Raw genomic sequence first — 16,348 nt, forward strand, 5'->3', positions numbered from 1 at the left:
GGGGTCGGGGGCAGGGGCAGGGGTGGACGGAGGCTATGGGGAAGCAGGTCACAGGCCTGCTTCCACCAGCCACCCCCATCTCCTCCTCTGCTCCTGGGGCACCATCACGGGGGGTCCCCTTTTTAGATAGGGGTGGGGGCATGCATGTTCCTGGACCTTCCACCTCCTCAAACTGGCCAGACAGGGCTGGGGTCTGGGGCAGGCAGGCTAAGGACCAGCTGAGGGAGCCACAGGCCTCTGCAGGAAGAGGACCACAGAGTTTGACTAAGGGGTAGGTACAGGGCTCACCAGCTGGGTCTCATGCCCCCCACCCCCCCAGCCCCACACCCTGCTGCCCCATCCTCACGCAAGTCCCAGGAGACCTTGTGGTGAGGAGCCAGGAGGTGGATGAGGGCAGCGGGTCCCAAAGTGGGCAGAGAGAGGCAAGAAGCCATGCCCGGAGCCCACCCCAGTGTCTCCCCAAAGGAGAGGGAAGCAGCCCCCCAGGTTTCTCCGAGAGGGGGAAAGAGTGCCCCGAGCCCCCAGCACCCCTCCCAGCCCGCTCACGTTGACGATGGCCTCCTTGGTCTGCGCCATGTCCGAGATGACGCCGTCTGTGATGATGAGAAGCACCGAGTACTGGGAACCGTCCTGCACGGCCGCCGCGTTCCTGGGGGCAGGGCGGGCGCAGCTGAGGCCCTCTGGGGTCAGCCCCTTCCCCAAGAACTCCGACCACTCCAGGGGGGTTGGGGGCAGGTCCTCGGGTGGCCGGGAGGGGCTTCTCAGGGTCAGGGTCCGCGGGAATGAGACGTACTCCCTCAGGCCCTCTGGGGAAACAACAGGTGTGGAAACCACCTGGGGCCCCGAGAGCTCACCTGGCCACGTGGGTCACCACGGGCGCGAAGTTGGTGGGGCCATAGAGCTGCACGGTGCGCAGGCTGCGGTGGTAGGCCTCCAGGATGCCGTCGATGCCGCAGCAGGACGGGTTCTCCTGGTTGCCGTTCTGGGGGCACAGGAGGAAGGGGGGTGCGCTCGGATGGGGAGTCTGAGCCCCGGATGAAGGAGGGGCGGGGCGGGTGGCGTGTGGGAGCAGAGCCCGGTGGGGGAGGCCAGCAGGGGTCTCCCAGACTCTCCTCTGGTGGGAGAGGAGGAGCCGGGGTGGGGGTGGGGGAGCTCCCAGCACCCGCCCTGAAGGGCAGCACGTGCTCTGGCTGAGATGGGGCCGACCTGCTCCTTGCCCCCTCCCTGCACCTGCTTAAAAAGGGAACCACGGGCAATCCCACCACAGCTACATGACTGCTGGGTCTCAGCACCTCGGGGAAGGGCCTACGGTGGATGCATCTTTGAGGGTCCCGTCACTACGTGGCTGGCACTTGGCAGGCAGATCAGGAATGCTTGCTAAGTACATGTCTGACTCAGCCAGCAACTGATGGAATGTCCCTAGCTGAGAACTCCCCTCACCCCATCTCAGCTCCACACTACTTCCCCCTCCCGATCATGCAGCAGGCAGGCCGCTCCACCCAAAGGCTGCACCTAAGTCCCTTGTTCCCCGCACCCCAGCTTAGCTGGCTCTGCCTCCCAGGATCTCCTACCAGCGGGAACTCGTGGGACACCCTCCCATCGGGGGGCAGCTTGGCCCCGAAGCCGAGGGCGGGGAACATCTTGTCACTGTCATAGTGCTGGATGATTTCCCCGACAGCGGTCAGCGCCAGCGCGTAGGCATTCAGCTGGTAGGGGCTCATGTAGTGCAGGGACGTGGACTGCGAGGGGTTCCCTACGACAAGGGAAATATGGGAACGTTTGCCGGCCTGGATCCTCCAAGCCAGCCCAGCTTCAGAATGCAGACGGCACCCCCGGAGGTGCATCCTCTGAACTTTTCTCCTTCAACTTTTATTGATTTATCCTTGACTCCCTTCTCTTCTTATTCAACATTCAGTTCCTTAGCAACTTCAAGATATAGCCAGAATCCCACCTACTTCTCCCCTCTTCCACTGCTGCAGCCTGGGCCACGTCGTCATCCTCTTGCTCACAGGACCGCAGCAGCCCCCTAACCCATCCCCCTGCTTCCACCCTTGCACACCAGCCAGAGTGAGCCTGTTAAAATCGAAGTCAGACCATGCCTCTCCTCTGCTCAAAATGCTGGAAGGCTCACCCCTTGCTCGGAGTAAAACCCAAAGTCCTTACTGTCCCTTTGTGATCTGCTCTCCAGCTACCCCTCCCCCCGGCTCCTCCCTGTCACTCAGTTCCAGCTGCACGTGCCTCTTGCCATTCCCACCTTGGGGTCTTTGCAGTGGCTGTCCCCTGTCCCTGGGACACCTTTTCCCAGATGTCTACATGCCCCCCCCACCTTTCCTGGGTCTGTGCTCCCGTGTCACCTTCTGATCAGCCTACTGAGAGGGACAGCATTCCACAATGTTCCCTACCCCTCTTCTGGCTTGATTTTTTTCTCTATAGCGCTTTTCACCACTAACTTAGTCTATATTTTGCTTATTTGCTTATTAATGAGAGGCAGGACGGCATGGTTACAGGAGCACAGGCTCTGGAACCAGACTGTCTCTGCCTCCTGCTAGCTGCATGATCTTGGATAAATTTCCCAGTGTCCGCGTCTGTTCATTGGGGATAATAATAGTTTCCATTTCATAGGATTGCTGTGAAAGATTAAAGAAGTGTTACTGTTGTAACTGTCATAATTGTTGCTACTACTAAGGCCGCTCCGGGCTCTGAAACCCCACTCTGTGATGCTAGAGCCTGCAGCCCAGGAGGGGTTTCTGACCCACGTGAGTGGAAGATCTGAGCATCTGCTGATTGCCTGGCACAAATCTGAGCACGGAGCGCCCCTAGTGGGGGCCCAGAATCCAGGGAAGGCTGTGATGTTGATAATAGTGTTAAGTTTGGCCTTGGCGTTGGTCCTGGTGACTCAGTGGCAGCCCAGTACTGGAGAAATTCAGGGGTGGGACAGAAGCTGGAGCAGCACCTGCAAGAATAAGGACTGGGGCCCCTGGGCTGGGTTACTGCCCGCACTGAGGGCCCCACAGTTCAGCTTCGGTTCCAGTCCTCCCCTCCAGCTATGGATTGGACTGTGCCGAGGGTGTGGGATTTGGTCTGGGGTGGGGTGGGGTTCTTGAGGGGCTCTGGGTGGGCCCTGAGAACACAATGTCCTATTCCCCCAGGTAGAGTAAGGGTAAGGCTGCGGTGCATGGTATGTAACCCCAGGGCCCAGATTTGTTAGCAATAGTTAGACCTGGAGATACCTTCTCCACCTAGGTGGTATCTTTGATCCTCTAGGACAATGCACCGCCTCTTTAGTGAGGAAGGGGCCAGGCTACCCAGCCAATGAAGCCCTCTTCCTTCCAGTCTCATCCCTCTCTTTCCCAGCTGGCCCATCCCCCACTCACCATTGGAGGCAGTAAAGTCAATGGCCACTGTGAAGTTGATCTGAGTCCTAAAAGAGGGAGAACAGCAAGGGGATTACTGGGGAGAGAGGCAGGGCTGTGGGGGGAATGGACAGCACTGGGCAGGGAGTGAGGAACCAGCCTACTGCTTGCCAGATGTGCAGCTTGACTAAGCCATTCATCTCTCCAAGTCAGATTCTAATTCTGGAAAAGGGGAGGTAATGCCAGCCACACCCTCCCCCAAAGGACTGTGGTGAGAAGCAAAAGAGTCAGGCAGTGTATAAGGTCTTTGAAATGATTACTTTCCATTTGGGCACGGGATTATGATGGCTTCTTTCCTCCCCAGACCTTGCTCCCTGGGCCCCCTGGGACCAGTAAGACGGAAAAGGGCCGCTGTGTCTGTTTTCAGGCTCAATTTTGGAGTAAGATTCAGGATTAAAACTTATTTGACAAAAAAAGAGAGACAAGCAGACATAGGACATCTCCTGAGGGAAGAACAAGACACCATCCATGATGTTGTTTTGCCAAAAATTGAACCTGAATGCAATTGCTGCCCTAGCTATCGGGGAAATACAGGGCGCAGAGAAACTTGTTAAATGACACCATAGGGGATGCAGCCAGCAAAATCCAGACCATGGGAAACACTCTGGGAGCATCACAGGAAAGGGGGTCTGGGGATCGGCGGCATTGGCACTGTCTGGAACTTGCTAGTTTGGAATTTCACTCTCACTTTAGACCTACTTCAGAATCCCTTGCTGGGATGGGGTGGGGTGGGGTGGGGTGGGGGGCAGGAATCTGTTTTAGCAAGCCCTCATGTGCTTGGGGAAATCTATAGACGAAAAGAGAATTAAGAGATGTATTAACCAATCACAATATATGGATCTTGTCTAGAGTCTTTTTGAACAAACCAATTTTAAAATTTTCTAAAACAACTGGGGAAATTTGAACACTGATTAGATGTCACGTTAAAAATGGTTTAGTTTTTAAAGTGTGATCACGGTATTATGGCAAGCTTTAAAAAGAGAGAGAGTCCTTACATTTTAGAGATTATTCCTGGAATATTTGGAGATGAAATATGACAGCTGGAATTTGCTTCAAAATGATTAGCTGAAGGGGGGAACAAATGGGACAAGACTGGCCATGAGTTGGTGGTAATTGCTGAAGCAGGTGAAAGATCCTGGGGGTTCATTATACTGTCTCACCACTTCTGCATGTGTTTCGGATTTCTCATAATAACAAGTTGGGTTGGGGAGATTTAGAGTCAGGGTTGGGACTTTCTGAGGGCTTGGATGGTCTAGGCTCTGTGCTAGATGCTGACGAAACAGGCTGAGGAGGACACGAATCCCAGATGAAGCCTTGTCTCCTGTGTTTCACCCTGGGTGTGCACTCAGCAGGAGAGTTTGTTTTAAGGAGCAGATTGTAGGGCCCCACCCCAGAGACTTCAGTCTGGGGCGGGACCCCGGAATCTGCCTCTTTAACAAACATCCCCCTATCCGCTGCCCTCATGCAGAGATTGAGGCAGGGGATCGGGGATTACACTTGGGGGAATTCTGTGCTGGTGATTCCGGGTTGGGGATGAGATAAGATGAGGCAGGCCTCACCTCACTTGCTTTTAGCAGATGGTTCCTCTCAGAAACCACAGTCCTCCCTCTTCCTGGTCACAGCGCAGCTGCTATTCATGGGACCCCACCCCCATCCCTCAGGAAGGTTCAAGGACAAGGTTAGCAGGCGACCTCGCCTGCTGGCTGGGGGCAGAGCCTCCCGTGGACTCCACACCCTAGTGGTAAAGTAGCCACAAGCTGGCAAGAGCCTGATTCCCTGAAAGACTGAGGAGAGCCGAGTCTCCCCACCCAACCCTGCTATACCATGAGTGAAAAACAAACCTTTATTTGTATTAAACTCTGAGGCTGGGGAATTATTTGTAATAGCATTTGGCTCACCCTCTTCATCTACTGTATGCTGTCACCTTTCAGTGTGGAATATACAGGTGGTGTCATTGTTAGAGGAAAGGAGACATTTGCAGGGTAACAGCCCTGCTCCTGGGGTCACCCTCAGGCTGGGGGTGGGGGTGCTGGCCTGTAGGACTGTAGCTGCAGGACACCGTCAGGCTGGCTCTTCCAGATCTGGGGTGAGGGGAGAGGCAGGCCTTTCTCCTTATCTAGACCTCCCCTACTCTGGGTTCTGAAAAAAACTCAGGGAAGGAAAGGACTGAAAAAAACAGACATCTTTGTAGGAAGCACCGAGCAGGACAGAAGGCAGACTGCTGAGCTCCCAGCTCCTCCTCTGACACGGGGGCCCCACCTCCCAGGGTTCAGGTGGGCAGGTGGGGGAGGCTGGGAAGGAGAGGATGCCTTCCTCAGGGTCCTGCCTGGACATGTGTGGCCCTCTCGCTCCCTGGAGCCTGCTTTCTCACTCTGCTTCTCTAGAGAGTTTAAAGAGAGATGTGGGGAGGGGCTGGCTCTGGGGCTCTAACCTGCCCAGTACCGGTGGCGCCAGCTTTGCACAGTGACCTGGCCTCGAGCACCCAGCCCCTTGACTCGCCAGTCTCTATTTTCATCACACCCCACCTGGCAGCCTGAGGCAGGCAGGGCCAGAATTATTCACTACTATGGTACGAAGCGCAGTGTGTCGGGTTGCACGGAGGCCTGCCAACAGCTAAGCGTGTGGTCTCAGGCTAATTATATAGTGTCTCCAGGTGTGAAATGGAGATCATCGGCCCTCTCCTACCCACTGTGCTCCGTAGGTTGTGGGCACCATGCAAAGGAGAAGGATGAGGAATGTTTGAAAATTATGAAGTGCTGGGTAATGTAAGGGGTGGGTGCTTAATGGGGATAGAGGACAGAGCAGTTTTGATCAAGAAGGGAGCAAGGGCAGGGTCTGGAGCAGGATCAGAAGAGGGGCAGGTAGGGGCAGAGGAAGCTTCTGGATGCCTGGAGGGATGGCATGTGCTCAGTGGATAGAAGGAGACCTTGCAAACTTGAACCTCAGCACGTTCAGGGCGGCAGGGAGCAGTGTCATGGGAAAGTGCGCGTGGCTTCCCAGGGCCTGGCTTTTCCCTCTGCCCTGGAGAACGAGGCAGCCAAATGGCCCACTTGGCTGGGATGAGTGTTTGGCAGCTGCCCCTACCTGTCTCCCTCGAGACAGGTGCTCACTCACCTGCCTGCACCTGTGGGCTCCCAGCTGCCCACGCCCTGATCTGGCACCTGTCCTAGCAGGAAGCATGTTGGGCAAGAAGGATTCAGGTCCTCTTTCCATATGCTGTTGGCTGGAGTCTCCCAGTGGACTTCCTGCTGGCCTCAGCGTAGGCACTGCACTTTCTGGTTCTTTCTGCTCTTTAGCTTGCGTGGAGGCCCCAGGACCATCCCCTGGCTCAGCCCCCAGTCCTACCTGCCCTTACAGGTCCCTGATATGACTGAGCATGTTAATCACTGTCCCCCAGTTAGATCAGAGGTATCAGGAGCGCAGATCTGGAGGTATCCTTAGAACTCACCCACTCTTGCTTCTTTGTGTGCACAGGAGGAAACAGATGCCCATGGGGAGGACAGTGACTTGCCCTAAGTAATCAAGCAAATCCCTGGCAAAGAGGGCTCTTTCTACTTCCCGAAACCCTTGGCTTTCTTTGTCAGGGTGTCCCTACTATCACCAGGTCCCATCTCTGCAAGGGGACCTAACATGACCCAGGTCAGCCTCCTTGGTCCAGGAGCTCCCTCTGCAGCCCTTAGATTCCAGCAGCACGCCAGGCTCTGGGCACGCTGCCTCAGCCTCACACTCAGACATTCAGGGTTTAGTCAGAGCCCAGTATCAAAGTTTCAGCCAGAGTCTCAAAGAAGCCAGAGTGGGCCCAAAGCTGGTCATGTGGGAGTGTGGGACCCCTTCCCTCCCCCCAAGGCTGCAGAAGCCGGGCTGCCTCTCTCCTCACCCTCCTTTGATGTAGTCAAGGAAGGTGCATTCTGACTCCACAGCAAAGGAAAGCAGCGTAACCTTGAAAACAAGAGGGAATTCGGTCAGTGGGAAGCGTGGATGTGAGGTGGGGGAATGGTTTGTGATGATGATTTGAGAGCCCACATTTCCTGGGCACTCAGTGTATGCCAGTTTTGCATGCATGATTGCATTCCGTGCCCACAGCAACCTCATGAAATACTGCTGTTAAAACCATGTTAGCAAGGAAGCTGAGACTCGAAGAGGTTACATGCTGGCCATGGATGATGGTGATGGAGGCACGACTTTGTGAGTGTAATCAACACCACTGAACTGTATATTTGAAAGTGGAGAAAACAGGAAACTTTATGTTGTATATAAGTGACCAGAAAACAAACAAACACTTAGAACTGTACAGCACAAAGAATGAACCCTAATGAACCTACAGGCTAATAATTAACAGTATAATTATAATAATAATGTTTCATCAATTGTAACAAAGCTAACACACAAATGCAAAATGTTAATAGGTAAAACTGTGCGTGTGAGAGGGGAGTATTTAGGAACTCTACTTTCGCATGTTTTTTTGTAAACCTACAACTGTTCTAATAAAACAAACAAAGAAAGGGTTTCTGGGGGAGAAACAACAACTCAATCCTGTTGTGTCATTGTTTTAAATTGTGCTAGATTCTGTTTGCAATATTTTATTTAAGATTTTTGCCTCAATATTAAGATCTACAGTTGAAAAAAAAAAAGGCAGGGGGATATTACCCAAAGTGGTGAAGTATGCTACCAGGACGTGGCAGAACAGGGATCTGAGCCCCAGCAGATCTGTCTGATGCCAGAGCCTGCAGTCTTGACTCAGTGCCAAACTGCATCCTGGAAAGGACCCTTCTCTGTCCATGGGGCACAGGGCCTCAAGCCAAGGACTTGGGTCTGCCCTAAGTGGGCATCTGCTTCCCGACGCCAGAGCCCTGGCAGGGGGTGGGGAAGGAGAAGGGGTCTTCCTGCCCCAGACCTAACAACTCGCCGATGCTGACAAGCTCCACACTTTCATGGCACACCAACTATTAATGCTGAAACGGGCTTCTGATCTGTGCTTATCTTAAAACTTACTTGTGCCACTTAAATCCCTCTGGGGAATCTCAACCTCCACCCTCTTAGACCCTAGACCTCGAGAAGCAAGCGTGTCCTTTCCCCAGGCCCTCTCCCAAGAAGAGGCCCCCTGACCTCTGTGCCCTGGAAGGTGCTAGTGGGGAGCAGCTAGCTACCTGGCAGCTCATTACAAGAACAATTTAGGATCCTGGAGATAAGTGAAAGTCTGACTGCTGAGCCAATTAAATGAGGCAAGATTGGAGCAAGGGACGTTTTTTCAATGTAGGGGAACAAATGCCTCTCTAGGATTTTGGGAGACCCCTTGGGTGCAGATTCAGCCATCTTTGTCAACTCATCGAGCAGGTCAGGAAGCACTCCGGCCTGGCAAAGCTGATGAACCATTAGCTTTAATAACAGGACGGTCTGTGCGTGCTGAGCTGGTCTTAGAGACGCCTGCCCCCTGGGGTCAGGTGTTAGGCACCTGCATGAACAGAGCCTCCTTTCTCTGCAAGCGTGGAGGTTCGAATTCGGGAGCAATGCGCCGTGCTGGTGGTGATTCATTAGAAGCCCCAGGCAGCTTTCAAAACACCTTGCTGCCTGGGGATGGGGGCGGGGCGCCCCAGACCAATTAGTTCTGAGTTTCTGGGGTGGGGCTCTGGCCCTGGATCTTTTCCAAGTTCCTCATATGGGTCTAACCTGCAGCCAGGGGTGAACACCCTGGGATGAAACAGTTCCCTAGCTTGCCTGATCACAGGATTCACCCTGGGACTTAAAGTGTGGTCCCCGGACCAGCAGCATCAGCATCACCTCGATGCTGGTTAGAAATGCAGACTCTCTGTATTTTAGCAAGCTCCCCAGCAGATTTCTGCATGTGGGAAAATATGAGGAGCACTGACATACAAATTTAAAACAGATTCCTGGGCTCCGGATTGGGCCTCTAAAACAGAACCCCAGGGAACTAGCCGGGCCATCTATATTTTAACAAGCATCCTGGGTCCTGGGTCATTTTTATGGTGAAGATTGAGAAATGCTGGCATAAAGGAAAGGCAGGAGACCTGGGCTTGGCCCTGTTGTCCCTAATTCACTGTAACCTGGGGCAAATCACACCCCTTAAAATGAAAAGGCTAGAAAAGATGAGTGGATTCAAACTTTTTTTTTTAGCTTTACAATTAAAAGGTCTCAGCAGGGGACATACTGTCTCCCCTCAGGGTATTTGGGAATGTGTGGGAAAGTTTTGGGGGTTCTTACAAAGAAGGGACTCTATTGGAAGCTATGCAGGGGTCAGGGGTGCTAAATATCTTGCAATATATGGGAAAGTCCTGTGAAATGAAGAATTATCTTGCCCCAAACGCTGACAGCATCCCCTCTGAGAAACACTGTAGCTTCGAACAAAGGAAATATTACTCTTCGTCACAGGCCATGAAACAGTTACAATCAGAAAAGCGGTGGTCAGCACCCTCTGAATGAGCAGACTATTTTACAGTGTCCAGACCTGCATCACCCACATGTCTGCAATAGCCACCCTGTGCAATGATTAAGCAAGGTAGGGATGATTTTTTTTTATATAAAATCACCCATTTTATGGATGGAGAAAATGAGGCTCCTCAAAGGAACTGCAGGTCCCCTGGGTCTGGGATGGCAGTCTGCCTGACTCAAATAACTCAGCTTGGCTGCATTAGCTGATGCAGAGTAGGGAGGGGACACTAAAGGGCAGGCTTGAGTTAGGTTTACACGCCAAAGACACTGCCTTTGTTCTAGAAATGCCCTGCAGACTTCCACCCCAGGGCTTTTGCACTTAACGGAATTCCCTCTATCTGGAACTCCCCTCCTCACTATCCTCAATACTCCCTCCTTCACCTGCTTTGGAGCTCTACTCAAATGTCACCTGTGCCGAGGAGCTTTCCTTGACCACCTTATATAAAATAGTAGCTTTGCCCCCTGGCAATCTCTACCCCTTTACTTTCCTGTACTTTTTTTCCCCACAACGCTTATAATCATCTGGCACACACAGGTATGTGGGTGTTTGTACATTTGTTTTCTGTCTTCACCCATCAGGATATAAGCACCACGAGGACAGAGATCTTGGTCCATCCTATATCCCTGGTGCCTGATACATGGCAGCACTCAGTCAATATCTGTCGAATGAATGCATGAATCTACTGAAGACCAGTCCCCAGAAGCCATGGGGCCAGTGTGTCACCCCAGAATGGTCATGGTTGAGCAGGGACTGTGCCCGCAGCAGATGCCAGCTCTGGAGTCAAGCATGGCACTGACTTCCGGCTCTGCCACTTTCTTGCTATGTGACCTTGGATGAGTCACTTCCCTGCCTGCCGCCTTGGTTTCCTCCTTCAAGACAAGGGGATGATGATATCTAACTCTTGGGGAAACAACTCATGAAAAACACCTAACCGTGGAATTTCCCAGAGTAAGGGACCTAAGAAATGCTCCTCCACTTCCTCTGCCTTCCTGTAGTAAGCCCCTTCGGGAGTTTCTCTCTGTGACTTCTCATTCTGTATCACAGACCCTCTGCTGTCTCCACCCTCTGCCCCTGTGGCTGTTGCTCCATCTGCCCCACCCTTCCCCACCCCCAACTCTCTCTCAAGCCTCGGTTCCCACGCTCGGCAGGCACGCACACGTGCACGCGCACACACACACACGACTCCTGACATCAGGCTTAGCTTGGGGCTCAGACCGTCTACACCAGGCCGTAGAGACAGGGTAGCTACTCACTGTGCCAGAATTCACATATTTCTTTTTCTTCATTTTCTTTTTTGGGTTTATCACCTGCAGGAAAAACCAGTTATCCGGTAAGAAGAGCAAATCCAAGCAGTCAGAGCTGGGCCCCCGGGCCTCACCGATCCCCAGGGGTGGGGCCAGTCCCCGCAGGAGGAGTCTGGGCTTGAGGATCTGGGCAGCCAGGGGGGCAGGCTCAGCCTCGGGGAGGTTTTGTGGGACTGTGGCATTTAGAGTGATGCAACTGGACTCCTTGATTTGACTCAGTATCCCACGACCAAACATACCAGGGACAATATTTTTTTAACCTCTTTCCCGTTGCTCCCCCAAACATACCCTCCACCCTGTGCAGCCAAAGAAGACTCGATGTCGCAAAGGGGCCCCGTCTGGGCCTGTGCCGGTGTTGGCTCGCGCTGCTCCCCTCACCCGAAATGCTTTCCTCTCTTTCCTCAGCCACTTCCAGCCTTCCCTTCATCTCCTTCAAGACCCAACCCAAGGGTTGCCTGAGGCCTCCAAGGCTCCCCTCTCAACCGCCATCTTACAATGCACGGGACGGCCCCCCTAAACAAATAACTGTCCAACGCCAAATGCCAATATTGCCAAGGCTGGGGAACCCTGGGCTAAGGGAAGACTACCACGGGACTCTCATGCTCACTGCATTTGCATTCTCATTTGAGCCTCAGCGTTTTTGTTTTGCTTTGTTGCTTTCTTTTCACATGGGAAGTCGAGGCATAACCCTTCTGTATCTTCCCACCAAACAAAGCGAGGCAATTTTCATCCCCGTCCACTCACCTCCTGGTTTCTGGTGACCCATTTCCCCTCTCCCACATCTCCTGTTCTTTCTGCTGGCCACAAGCTACATCTTTAGCTGAGTTCCAATATTCACCTCCGGAGGTGAGGAAACTAAATGCACAGAGACTCGAAGTGATTTGCCTAAAGTCACACAGCTGGTCTGGGTAGTGACGGGATTAGAAACCAGGTTTCCCGCGCCCAGACCAGTGCCACATACAAAGGTGCCACCTTGATGACAAATGGAAGCACATTCCTTCAACAAATATTATGGAGTGCGGGTGGGAGCACCAGTTACTCCCGTCAAGGAGCTTCCCTCCAGTGGGAGAAAAAAGATATGTACCTAGGGCAATAAGTGACAAGGCTCATCAAAAATAGGGAAGTCAGAGGAGAAGTGCCAGGGCGGTTGCAGGAAGGAAAGTCCATGCCAGTCGGGAGCAGGTGTTACCGAAGCCAGACCTGGAGGGATATGGATTTGGGCACAGAGCAATGGAGGGAGAGCATTCCAGCCAGAGGAAATATTGTGGGCAAAGACTGGTGGGGGGGGAAGGCAGGTGGGGACAAGTACAAAGCTGGGGATCCAGTTTGATTGAAGAGCCCCCAGGGTGGAGAAGTAAGTTGGGATTGGCTGGAAGAGAGCCCAGAATGCCAACTTAAACATCTGGGCAACATACAGCAGCCAGTGGGGGACTCTGATGACCTCTAAACTGGTAAGAGACAAGAGCACAGCAGGCTCTAGGATGCTGGAAACTGGTAGAGGTGAGGATGAAGGGGGAGGGAGATTAGCCAGGGAAATGTTTGGCCTCGTTCTGCCACCTAATAGCTGTGTGACCTTAGGCAAGTTACTTAACCTCACTGTGCTTCAATTTCCTCATCTGCAAAATGGGAATAAAAAGAGAACCTGCCAGGCAGGCCATGGTGGCTCAGCAGGCAGAGTTCTTGCCTGCCGTGTTGGAGACCCAGGTTCAATTCCTGGTGCCTGCCCTAGCTCAAAAAAAATGTAAAAGAAAGTGAACCTGCCTGACAGAGAGGTGGAATTAAATGAGTCAAATATGTAATACGTTTAGACAGGGAGGGCCTGGCATGGAGTAAGTGCTACGTAAATGTCAGCTGCTACTCTTTTCATTACTACTACTTACGGTCCAGGTGAGAGGGATGGAGGGTCTGGGGAGTGTTGGGACAGGGCCAGGCTATGGCAGGAACACTATTGTCAAGAAGTGACTACAGATCTTGAACCCTGGGGGTGGCCATGGGGGTGGAGAGCAGGGAGGACTCAGGGTGATCAGTCATCGAAGTGGGGCCCACAGAAATGAGCTGGATTTGGGGGACAGGTAGGGAGCTCAGGTGGGTGGGCTGGTAAGCTATGCAGGTAGAAACCGAGTGCCTGGACAAGACACTGAGAGAGCTCAGGAGAGATGCCAAGGACAACAGCAGAGCACCCTGATGACACGGGGCTCATGTAAAAACAGCTCTCTAAGCAAGCTGTGGGGATGGGGGCAAAAAACACAGCCTCAATACTGCATGGTGCCTCAGTTTCCCAGTCTGTTCAATGGGTGTGGAATGTTAAACTATTAGAACTGAGTGCATTTCAAACATTACTCCAAAGCAGCCCTCCTAGCTGAGGAGAATGAACACGGACTCCTGGGCGTCCGGGTGTAACCCAAGGACACGACCACAAGTACAAACTGTCTTTAAAGCCTGCTGTGTTATCTTTAAAATTGGCCTGATTCCACATTTCCACTCAGTAACTCAGCTGGTTTAATATTACAGCAATATTTTGCTCTCAAATTGCCAGGTGAAGTGGGTGCTGAAAAGGTGCCCCGTTTATCCGGAGCCTCCAGTCACTCCTCGCCCTCCCCTCAAGCCCCCCACGAAGCACCAGCCTCTCCAGCCCCAGTGGCTGCTCTGGCCAAGTGCCGTGCAGGGGACCAGCGCCCTCTAGGGGCCATACTGGGAACCTCCCTCCCTACCCCACTAAGCCCTCCTTTCTTCGTCTCCCCTGGCCCCCAGAGCTCCCAGGGCAGGTCTGGGGTCTGCTTTCTTGTGCAAGGGGACACTCCGTGGGTCCCAGGGGCCAGAAACTGAGCTGGCTTAGGGATAAAACAAGGAATGAGACACACCCCCACCCCAGGACTCCGTGGTCTGTGAGGGGTGGGAAGTGTCAGGCACAGGCAATAGGGTTGGGGGAGAGAGACACACAGGGACCATGGGAGCACCCAGGAGGCGCATCTGACCCAAACTTTGAGGTGGGGTGAGCATGCAGGCAGAGAAGGCTCCTAGGAGGAGGTAACATCCAAAGCGAGGCATCAATGAGGTGAAGAAGAGAGAAGGGCAGCCCACGTGGAGAAATCAGCATGACCAGCCAAGGAGGCCAAAAGGGCTGGAGGCTTGGAGCACCTGAGATGATGCCGTGGGCTGACAGTGGGGGCGGGCGGAGGGGAGGTGCAGGGTCAGACGCCAGGGCCCTTGAAAGGTGGGGGGGTCTGCATGAATCTAGGAATACACCCCCGCTGCAGGCAGCATTGCAGGTGGCTGCCGGGGCAGAGTATTCCAAGCGAAGGTGCTTGGCCTTCACCTTGTAGGTGGGTGGCTCTCAGCTGGGGCAGGGCATCCTTCAGCCTCTCCTCCCCTCCCCTGTGCAAAACCGCGGGAGGTGGCGGATGGGATGCACAGGCAGCTTGAAGCCGGGGTGCACTGTGCTCAGACTGCCATTCTGGTGGCACACTCTGGTTACTGGAGGGGAGGGGGAGGGGAGCAGGAAGGCCATGGGGAGGCTGTTAACCCCCCGCCCCCCACGGGAGGAGCAACGAGGCCCACGACCGGGCTGGAGTGAAGGAGAGAAACAGCAGAATATTTAGGTGGAAGAAGGGGCAAGGTCCAGACGTGGACAAGGCTGTTGACGGGAACACAGGAGAAGAGCAGCTGGCTGGAGAGGGAGGGGCACGGGGAGGCTTTAGGTAATGCTGTCAGTTTTGGAAGATGGGATCTGCGGAAAGGCCAGCGGACAGCTGGACGACAGGGCCTGAGACAAGGGTCTTTCCTGGCAGAAGTCAGCTCCCTCTTCAGGCAGTTCTGACTCTCTAGAAAGGCCATCCGGAGCCCAGACAGGCTCCCCAGTGGCACCCCTCCCCCCACCCCCCAGTCTAAGCTCTGCCCTCTTGGCTGCCAGGAGTTTAATTCCTTTTCCACCTGACGGCATTTCTGATGTGTGTAGACTGCTCTTCTGTTCCCCAAACCTGTCGTTTCTCTTGTTGATTGTAAAGGAGCAGGAACCAACGACCGAGAAAACAAATAAATTGAATTCTTACTCCTTTTAGCCTGAGAGATTGCTGACTCTTCTAAGCCTGTCAAGCATTCTCAGAAGCTCAAATCCAAGAGCTCTGACCCCGTCCCTTAGGCTCCCTAAACACCTCCTCAAAGAAGACCAGAAAAAGACGGAGCCTGTGGCGGGGGAAGAGGGATGAAGGGGCTAAAAGACATCCCCTCTCCTTGGAGATGCAGAAAACAAAACAATTTACTGTATCAGGGCCCCTTCAACTTCGATTTAATTCAGGGTGTGACTTTAAAACGAGAACCTACTGTGTGCCCAGCACTGCCCTGCCACCGCACGTGGCCAGGCAGCAGAAGGGGCTGTCACCTCCCCTGCCCTTGGGGAGTTGACCATCTTGTTGGGAGCACAAGACACAGAACAAGCTGTAAAGGGTGACAGTGTAGAAGTATAAAAGGATCTGGATTAAGTGATGGGAGTCAAATCCAGTTTTTCCACTTTACTAGCTGGATAGCTGCTAACATGAAGGTAACACCCCCAGCAATGCAGGGTGGTTATGAAATGGAAATCTCTTGGCACACAGGTGCTCAAAAGATGACAAAAGTCAACACTTACGTAGTGTTTGCAGAGGGCCAGGTGCTGTTGTACTAACTTATCTCATTCTCAGTTTGCACTGGCACAGAGGGGTTCATTGATATAGCCAAGGTCACACAGCTAGTAAGTGGCAAAGTGAGGATCTGGACCTAAGCAGTTATTAGGGTTGTAAGTTATTAGGGTCATATCCATGGGTAAGTGGGTTCGGCATGGACCATGCTGTGCCTGGAAGTTCAAGAAAGGGAGAAAGCACAGGAGTCCAAGAGACTGGGGAAGGCCACTTGGAAGAGTGGGATCTGGGCTGGAGGTGGTCGGCAGGGAGGACATTCCAGGAGAGAGAGCACATTGAGTGACTTTTTTTTTTTTAACTTGGGCAGGCACCGGGAATCAAACCTGGGTGGGAGAGCACGCTTTAGCAAAGGCTCAGCTCTGAAACTGTCCCTTGAGGACAAATGCTAGTCTCTCCCGAGACTGGGCGTCTTATCCAGAGGCACGGCCTGGTCTGGACCAAGGTTACTGGACTCCTCCTGAACTCAGAACCTCGGGCCTCAAGTCTGAAACCTTCCCTTAAAACTGTCCC

The 16,348-nt window shown here is 53.4% G+C and overlaps 1 protein-coding gene across 4 annotated transcripts in view; it reads right to left on the minus strand.

The window, feature by feature from the left end:
• The window catches only part of CPNE5 (copine 5), an 86,283-nt gene that overhangs the window by 3,401 nt on the left and 66,534 nt on the right, over positions 1 to 16,348 (minus strand). For all 4 annotated transcript variants that reach the window (XM_077161633.1, XM_077161632.1, XM_077161635.1 and 1 more), the window contains 6 exons: positions 11,115 to 11,168; positions 7,291 to 7,352; positions 3,375 to 3,421; positions 1,572 to 1,753; positions 855 to 982; positions 547 to 649 (listed from right to left, as the gene is read on the minus strand). In XM_077161633.1, coding sequence (XP_077017748.1) covers positions 547 to 649; positions 855 to 982; positions 1,572 to 1,753; positions 3,375 to 3,421; positions 7,291 to 7,352; positions 11,115 to 11,168 — 576 coding nt within the window. The remainder of the gene's footprint in view (positions 1 to 546; positions 650 to 854; positions 983 to 1,571; positions 1,754 to 3,374; positions 3,422 to 7,290; positions 7,353 to 11,114; positions 11,169 to 16,348) is intronic.

The sequence above is a fragment of the Tamandua tetradactyla genome, chromosome 5 (genome assembly GCF_023851605.1).
Source record: "Tamandua tetradactyla isolate mTamTet1 chromosome 5, mTamTet1.pri, whole genome shotgun sequence".
In the NCBI taxonomy this organism is placed as follows: domain Eukaryota; kingdom Metazoa; phylum Chordata; class Mammalia; order Pilosa; family Myrmecophagidae; genus Tamandua; species Tamandua tetradactyla.